The 8,618-nt window shown below is 48.6% G+C and overlaps 4 protein-coding genes across 4 annotated transcripts; 1 reads left to right on the top strand and 3 right to left on the bottom strand.

Moving 5' to 3' along the window:
* Positions 1 to 75: 75 nt before the first annotated feature.
* On the bottom strand, positions 76 to 1,454 carry DEU56DRAFT_762599 (uncharacterized protein; the record flags this gene model as incomplete). The annotated part of the gene is made up of 7 exons (XM_041350734.1): positions 76 to 105; positions 156 to 414; positions 626 to 813; positions 970 to 1,046; positions 1,103 to 1,184; positions 1,232 to 1,325; positions 1,375 to 1,454. Coding segments are annotated over 7 exons (810 nt in total), but the record flags the coding sequence as incomplete, so codon positions are not given.
* A 772-nt stretch (positions 1,455 to 2,226) lies between these two features.
* Positions 2,227 to 2,988, bottom strand: DEU56DRAFT_762598 (uncharacterized protein; the record flags this gene model as incomplete). The annotated part of the gene is made up of 3 exons (XM_041350733.1): positions 2,227 to 2,353; positions 2,416 to 2,860; positions 2,913 to 2,988. 3 exons carry the CDS (start codon positions 2,986 to 2,988, stop codon positions 2,227 to 2,229), a joined length of 648 nt encoding a protein of 215 aa, XP_041200513.1.
* Positions 2,989 to 3,707: 719 nt separating this feature from the next.
* DEU56DRAFT_874542 (uncharacterized protein) lies at positions 3,708 to 7,125 on the top strand (the record flags this gene model as incomplete). The annotated part of the gene is made up of 10 exons (XM_041355984.1): positions 3,708 to 3,923; positions 3,975 to 4,559; positions 4,613 to 4,806; positions 4,855 to 5,020; positions 5,075 to 5,223; positions 5,277 to 5,297; positions 5,319 to 5,857; positions 5,906 to 6,044; positions 6,092 to 6,714; positions 6,761 to 7,125. 10 exons carry the CDS (start codon positions 3,708 to 3,710, stop codon positions 7,123 to 7,125), a joined length of 2,997 nt encoding a protein of 998 aa, XP_041200512.1.
* A 334-nt stretch (positions 7,126 to 7,459) lies between these two features.
* Positions 7,460 to 8,618, bottom strand: DEU56DRAFT_717937 (uncharacterized protein; the record flags this gene model as incomplete). The annotated part of the gene is made up of 2 exons (XM_041347631.1): positions 7,460 to 7,806; positions 7,860 to 8,618. Coding segments are annotated over 2 exons (1,106 nt in total), but the record flags the coding sequence as incomplete, so codon positions are not given.

Here is an 8,618-nt window from a genome sequence, read left to right as displayed (position 1 = left end):
ATGATTGCTAGGTGACCAATCCCGAAGCTCAAGACAGAATTCCGGACAGATTTACATGTGCGTGTTGTGGCGCACCTCAGCCCACCGAAAGTATCGAACAATCCACTAAATTTTGAATCAGCGAACGACATTGGATTGAAGTGTGCCCTACTTACCAGCTTAGTCCTCCGCACAGCGCCCATTACTGCAAGTGCTTGGTCTGCTGACAATGTTGAATTGGTGGGTATGCCAGGGAACAAAGCTCGCTCCGGTGGCCAAAGTCTGAACCACCGGTAAAAAATCATTGAAGAATTCGCTAAAATCTCTTTGACTTGCGCGAGCGTTGAAGAGCTCAAAGTATTCATCCGAGTTGGCTTGGAGAAACTCATCCTGAGCATTCCATACATGACGTCGGTAAGGGGGACACCCTGACATCTGTATCGCTGACATGTCAGTTAAGATGGATATGAAAAAAACGGGGCTCGTACAATGGCTCAAGGTGGACGGTAATGATAAGGATCGATTTTGGTAAGGACGATTTTTATTTATGGGCCACCAAAGAACTCGCCCATAATCATGTGATCATACTCTAGAACTACATAGGCAATTTTACAATGTCTGACATAACAGAGCTCGACGGCTGTACTTTGATACCAAGTCCTCGTCTACCTCACTCACAGCTGCATAGCACCATAGTTCTTCAGTAGCCGCAACAATGAGTTTACACCGGCACACAGCCATCAACGCGATCGTGATGAACGGAGGTTGTGTAACGTAGATACTCTTCAATGTGGCCCAATGTCTCAAGCCGTTCAGACAGGGTATCCAAAACCGCTTGTCGGCCATGTTCAAAAGTTATATCACCATTCATCGGACAGTTTGTCCAGCTGAATGCATGCCCTGAGCTTGGACTCGACATCTTCGACACCAGTCTTTAGTGGGGGCCATAAGTCAGTAGGTCTAAATATGTTCATCGAAACAAATTCATACATAGCGTGCACCATTGGCTAGCTGGACAGGTTCAGACTGGATACTCTGCTTAGCACCAATAATTCGTATCCTTATTCCTGTATGAGGTCTGTTACTACTACCCGTAAATTCAGACCATTGAATATATACGCACCTGTGATAGTATTGCCGTCTGGATGCGCGTGCAGCTTCAGTACGCTCTTCTTGAGTTTTATGCAATTGAGGACGGCCCATGACTACTCTACAGTAAGACATAAGTCAGTGATCAGTGAGGTCTGAATACATTCATTGAAGAAATTTGTACGGACTCATCTGTGTTGCTCTTCTTGAGTGAATTGCGTAAACTCTGCTTAGCAGCATTACATCGTTCCTTATTCCTGTATGAGGTTTGTTACTACAATTCAGACCAAGTGGATATTTACGCACCTCTGATAGTATTTCCGTCTGGAAATGCGTGCAGCTTCAGTACTCTCTTCTTGAGTTTTGTGCAATCGAGGACGGCCCATGACTACTCTACGAGTTCACTGTGAGTTGGAGATTTAGTACTGGGTTGGAGATTTATGATAGATTTACAATACCCTAGGACATCAACTAGGCCGTGGATTTAGCAAAACCGGCACTTCTCGCTGAGTCTAGTCTATACAGTCTTGTTCTCAATGAGATTCGCACTGAAACTAAACAACCCCCTCGAGCACTTCTGGTACCATTCATACATGGTATTGTGCGCCTTCTCTAGTGACTCCCAGTCCGCGTCATATCTAGTGACTCCCAGTCCGTGTATCTCGCCTCCCAATGGTATTGTGCGCCTTCTCTAGTGACTCCCAGTCCGCGTCATATCTAGTGACTCCCAGTCCGCGTCATATCTAGTGACTCCCAGTCCGCGTATCTCGCCTCCCAAGGCAGCGGGACATGATCCATCGAACGGGCTCTAGTGAAGAACTTGACACTGGTGGCACCCATTATTTCCGCGGAGCGTAGGAAGATGGTCGCAATGGAAGGGGAGCGTAGGAAGATGGTCGCAATGGAAGGGGAGCGTAGGAAGATGGTCGCAATGGAAGGTAGGTTGAGGCTGGTATGAGTAGCGTCGAATGCGCGGATCTGAGCTTACATAGAACCTCGAAGTGTGTCAAAAACGCCGTTCAACGATGCCACTCATTGTCACTCCTTATTTCTCATCAAAATTCACACTGAAATTCATGGCAGCCAAGCGCGATCATATTGCACACAGTAGAAACAACTTGGAAGGCTTCAAGAAACATGTTACATACAATGCATACATTAGGGCAATATCTCCGTTTCACCGCGGTCGATTGCCGCTTCCATCAACTGGATGCCTTCGGCTACTGAGCGCACCTTAGAAAATGAGGCCCTGCTCACGCCAATAACATGGGAAGAAGTCTGCTGCCTGTTGGTGAATCACTAGTCAGTAAGTGTTAATTTGAAAATAAAACGATGCAAATTAATTACCAAGTGGAGAAGATGCCAATGCGGCGTCCACGAGTCACCCAATAGAAGGGTCCCATAGCATCGTTTGGAGGTATGTCGTAGGTCACATTGACCTGAGGCTGGGTGACGCCTGACGTCGCGGGAGAGACAGTGACAGCTGGGGCAGGCACTGGAACTGGAGTTGGCGCTGGTGTGAGTGGAGCTGAGGCTGTAGGTGGTATGGGCGCTGACACAGGTGGCACAGTGACACCTGACGTTGCAGGAGAGATGGTGACAGATGGGGCAGACACCGGAACTGGAGTTGGCGCTGGTGTGAGTGGAACTGAGGTGGTAGTGGTGGAAACAGTGCTGATGGCAGAAACAGCAGCGACCAATGCGTTCTGCACCACACCGTGGATTGTGGAGGTCACATCGGATGCCTGCTTCCCAGTGATGTTCAATTGCGCCAAGAGCGCAGCAAGACTATCTGTAGAATATATGGTCAGGATTAGAGCGCACTTGAGGACACTTTTGCTTACCAGTACAATTGCCAGTACCATTACCACCAGCAATGGGCGCCGCAGGCACAGCATCTATCGTGCTTGTGGAGGTCATCGTTGGGTGTAAATAGTAGGCGGAGAATTAATATTGAAAATTGGGACTCACCTGTATACACAATTCTGGCTTTTGTACTGGGAATGCCGTCTATATCGAGTCATGGAAAAGCCACCCAGTGCGTTGCAGCTCATTCGTTGCAGTTCGATCAGAGTTTACCGGCTCTTCCCATGCATGCAGATCACATCACGCAAGCCAGCATGTACATTACACATGCATTTCACATGCATTACACTTTGCATTACATGTGCATTACCTTACACGTGCATTACACGTGCATTACAGGTGCATTACTCTTTGCATTACGCGCTTCACCTGTTCCTCCCATTACCTTTGCAAAGTTTGCATCACTCCGCATTCTTGTCTGTATGGGTTGATTTTGTTTGTTGTTCTCCCTAATAAGACTATTCTACAGATTATCAAGCTCACCCTCCTGCGTGTGTTCACTGTTGGCAGCGTCCACATAACATCCTAGATGGCCTCTGCCCAAGGTAAGCACATGTTGGCTGCTCATGAACTATATCTGACGCTATTCACTAGATGACACCTCTCAGTGCCAATCTCCCAGAGCAATCCAGGCAGTTACTTTGCCTTGGACCTTTTCACAAGTCAACAGCCGTAAACGTCCCAGATTAAACGTGTATACACCGACGTCCACCTTGGAGCCCCAGAAGCCTGTGCATGCCTCGGTCACATTTGCTGCACGTCGAGATGGAACGATGCATGTGTCGGGCCGGCATGTCATTGGACAGAGTTCGGCTGCTGCTGTCCTGAGCACCTCACCTGCAGAGCATGAGGATACGTCCTTTAACTTTTTGGAGCCCAATGATTTCTTCACCATGGATGCCATGGATGGAGTCATCACCAACGATATGGATTATGGAGTCGTCACCAACGATATGGATTTGCTGCAGACGCGGAAGCGGACAGCTGGTGTAAGTCTTATCACCGTCACATTTGTTAACATTTCGCTGATTTCGGCATAGGACCACCCCCTTCTCACTTGGTTAGACGAGCGCGAAAGCTATCTTGCGGAGATGATCCGGCTCGATGGTCGTGGGGATGCTGGCAATATGTGTGCAGGCTGTGGTACTGCTCCTGCATTGGTTCGATGCGAGAGCTGTGATGATTCACAAATGTACTGTCACGGCTGCACTGTCACTAACCATTTGTGCTTGCCCACCCATCGCATCGACGAGTGGACTGGTGTGTGTTTCCAGAGGACGTCACTCAAGAAGCTAGGCCTTCGTATTCAACTCGGACATCCTATTGGCCAGCGCTGTATCCTTCCCCATAAAGCCTTCAATGATGACTTCGTTATCATGGATACGGACGGTATACACCAGGTTGGACTCGACTTTTGTGGTTGCGAGACTGCGCAAACACATACGAAGCAACTACTCCGAAATCGATGGTTCCCGTCCACCTCAACTGACCCCAGGACCGCAGCGACCTTTCGAGTACTACGACAGTATCATATCCTTTCATTTGAGTCGAAGGCATCTGCGTACGAGTTCTATCATACACTCGTTCGCTTGACAGATAATACGGGCTTGTCAAATCGTAAGGCAGTGGGTGCTCTTTATTATCTCAGATGTTCTACAATGCTGACCTTCAGATTTAGGACCGCTATGAAGCATTTATGAGAATGGTGCGCGAATGGCGCCACCTGAAGATGGTGAAGCGCTTTGGTCGTGGTCACGACCAAGCCGGTGTTAAAGCTACATCGCCCGGAGAGTGTGCTATTCTATGTCCAGCATGCCCACAGCTGGGCAAGAATCTGCCTGACGGTTGGCAAGATGTCGGGAAAGCCAAACGGTATGTGGCAGGAACTCAATGGTTTCAATTAAAGGCTAACGTGTTAAGGTGGCTATATGCAATTTTTGTTGCAATAGACGCGAATTTTCGATTGAAGAGACGCGATGTTTCGAATGAAGATGTAGACCCCAGCCTTTCAAAAGGCTGGGCGTATTTCGTGGAAGAAAAAGGATACAAGACCTTCCTGGCCCAACACCTCGGAGATGAGCAGGAGGTACGTGGTTGATGATATTAACCCGAGCCCATGCTTATTCACACCACCCTGCAGAAAAGCTCATGTTCAAATCACAATGCCGTCAACATGGCTGATACGAAGCTGTCACAAGGGCTCGCAGCTACAGGTGTGGGCACGATCGATTGCGCCCGTCATAACATGAAACGACCAAACGGAGTCGGAGATTTACAGAAAGGTGAAAAGTATGTTATTGTCTTTGCTTGTTGGTGTCGTGTCTCATCATGCATTCACACAGATACCTCAACATGGACTATCTGTTTTTTTCGACCTTACGCAGTACACAACTCCAAATGTTAAATGTTTCGTACAACATCGCGTGCCAATGGCACAAGAACCTCTGGGCGCGGATGAAATCATTTCCTCAATCCCACAGTTTGGACTACCTCACAAAGGTGATTCGATTTTTCGTGCCAAAGTTTCATCTCCCCGCACATATCGCAAAGTGTCAAACACTTTTCTCGTTCAACTTTACGCGTTTCGTCGGCCGCACAGATGGTGAGGCCCCAGAGAGAGGGTGGTCAAATATTAACCCCATGGCCTCGAGTACGAAGGCTATGGGCCCTGGCTGCCGTCGTGACACCCTGGACGACCATTTTGGGGATTGGAACTGGAAGAAAACAGTTGGGTTGGGCGCCTCTCTCCTCCTCAAGATCAAGGACGCCCTTGCTGAGAGGGCCGAACACAAAATGGCATTCGAAGAATTCGACACCGCTATCACTCCCGACCACCGTTCTGCGTGGTTGGCAGAAATGGAGGTTTGGGAGGTCAATCCCAATGACACAACTGTTTTTAATCCGCTCGAGGCTAAAGCTACATGTGAGTGCGGTATTTTATTCTACGAGCCTCGTACTAACAATCATTTAGCCATCACGCAAGCAAGTGCACGGCTTAAGCTTGCTGAGTTGGAGGCCGAGGAACTTCGGCGGGGCATCGACACGTCTTTACATCCGGAAATATCACGTAGTGTGCTCATCGCCGCTGGCATCGACCTCGAAGAGGAGCAGTATGTAATGTCCCTCGTATTGTCATGAATGCGCTAATGATTTTCAGGCGTCGTTTGACCATTGCTGTGGAATCCTTAGGTATCCATGCTACTGATACACAAAAAAGCAGCATCGTGCGAATGCGGAACTCGCTACGGCGCAAAATCGACACGTGGAGACGCGCCCAAGTCCTCTACCTCCCCGCTGTCCAAAGCATTATCAATCATGCAGTGCGTGAAGTTCAAGAGAATGCCGAATGCATGAAGCTTTGGCTACCTTCCCAGCTGAGAGACAAACCATGTGATCCACACTTGCAAAATGATGAGTGGGAGTTGCGCTACACTCAAGCTCACGACACACTCGAAGAGATCCGTCAGTGCTTGCGGATTCATTGCTCTCTGCTGTCATTCAAACGAGAATGGATCCGGGGTCAAGGCGCGAACACGCGAGCTCAGAATGCTCTCGCTCGGGTCCATGGAAGGCGCACTGCGTGCGTGAAGCGATACCGGTCGACATGGGTGGCGCTCAAGGCCCTAGCTACAGCAATGGGGAAGAAAGACTGGCAGGGGAGGTTGCAGGAGCTGGCGGATAATGACATCAAGCCCCTCGTGGATCCGTTCGCTACTGGTGAAGGGAGACGTCAAGTATCTTGGATCTGGATGATGGATGGCGTTGATTGCAGTGACGAAGGTGATAATGATGGTCAGTGTTTTTATTTAATCTATATTTGCGCAAGCTGATGTGCTGCAAGGTGTCCGCATCGAGTGGTGTAAAAGCCGTGCGAGGGCACTGCGCTGGTCAGAAGAGGTGGAGTTGTTGAGGGAAGAGATGCGCAGAGTGCTTCAGTTTTTTGCCTGGCAGGCAGCGTGGTGGGAAGATCAAGGAAAGCGGCGTGTTGGAGAGTGTGCCGCGCACGCTGAAGGGTTGTATGCATATGCTGTCCGACAGGCTAACCTCCGTCGCAGGATGGCAGACGATTTTCGCATACTGTGGTCACCTTATCTTTCACCGCATGCCCTCCCACAAGCCCTCCCCATCAACCCGCCATCTCAGCTGTCTGAACTGTCGTTACCTGACCTCACCATACCCGATATTCCCTAGCCCCTAGCTTCTGCGTTGTGCCTGCCAATCTATGGTTCGTGATGGATCGGGTCTTCTGGAGCTTCTGTGTAGTGTACCTTACATACATCATTGTCCCTTACATACATTATTGATCAATGTCACCGGCTTTCATTGAATGTTGAAGCCCTTAAGTGGCCGAAGACTGCACTGGAAATCTAACCGGCTACTATACAATATGCTAGGCATCAGGAAAACCCTCCCATGTAAACTTAGAACTATTTAGCTGAATTTTCGATAATTGCACAAATTAACACAATTTAGCTCTAGGAACTATAGTCTAGCACAAGTTAATGATAATTGTCTGCAACTAGCGCAATGTTACAAAACTATGTCTGTCCAAGTATGGATTTACAAAGAACGAAGGACACTCGTCGAGAACATTAGTAGAACTCCATTCACGGGGGGCAATGGGGCCAAAATGTGGAATTAGATGTGCACTGCGATGAATGTTGCTGATTGGAACAATGCTAGCTATTCGTTCTCCGTTTTTGATGGTGCGTGAGACTTTGCGCAAGCCATGATTGCGATCAGGTGCCTGGAAAGCGGAGAACCATTCCACGTACGCAAGGTGCTTTGGAGGTCGGAAATTTGATGGAAAGAGTATAGGGATAGCTTTGGGAGGGATCGAGAAGATCAAACAGACTTGTCCAATTCGATATCCTGTATAAATGACGAGTATCAATATCATGCAATGACTGGCTCGGAGAGCTCACCTTTGATACCAAGTGTCCCACCTGTGCCATCATTAACAAATGCAGTATCGAAACGAGATGCGACACTGTCCGATGCAAATGGTCTCGAACGTCCAGGACGTGCATGTACACTATCAACTGTGGCTGGGGGATCACCCTGGCCACGAACATCAACTGACACCCACTTCACCTTGTGAAAGACGGGCAGGGTTCGAAATGGGATGTATATGTCAGCAGCTTGATCTTCGAGCTGCCTAGGCCTAATAGTAGTGTTTGTAGGAAGGGTGGCTTTCACAACGTAGCATGCGAGAGATTCACGAAAATATGTGGCGCCATATTCGTTCACAACCTTGTCCAATGTGACTGCCTTGATGCTCGGATGCTTTGACATTGTCTGAGTACGACGAAATGACATCTCCGGAGGACGAGGCTGACGACCTGGGTGATGCGCAGTGCCTGCAATGAGTCTCCATTGAATATATGTCTCGTGGCGTAGTATTTTCTCCCTCCGTTCAAGCCAGGTTGTCATTTGCGCAAACTCGTTCTTGTGGTTTGTCGAACGATACGCATCTTTAGCGAGGTCGATGTGAAGGTGTTCCGTGTATTCGGTATTGTAATTATCCGTTGTGCTGTACGTTCGAATCATATGAGCATAGTGAAGTGCGAAATGGAGTTTGGGTAGGTTAAAGGAATTCCGAATGCCAAGGTCGACAAGAATTTGCTTGTTGTCGTGGAAGAGATCAAGTGCCTCGTCCAGACAAGTCAGTGTCTCAGAACTGT

The sequence above is a fragment of the Suillus clintonianus genome (assembly GCF_016758775.1).
Source record: "Suillus clintonianus strain FC179 chromosome Unknown DEU56scaffold_272, whole genome shotgun sequence".
NCBI classification, from domain to species: domain Eukaryota; kingdom Fungi; phylum Basidiomycota; class Agaricomycetes; order Boletales; family Suillaceae; genus Suillus; species Suillus clintonianus.
This window is presented reverse-complemented; position numbering and strand designations above follow the sequence as displayed.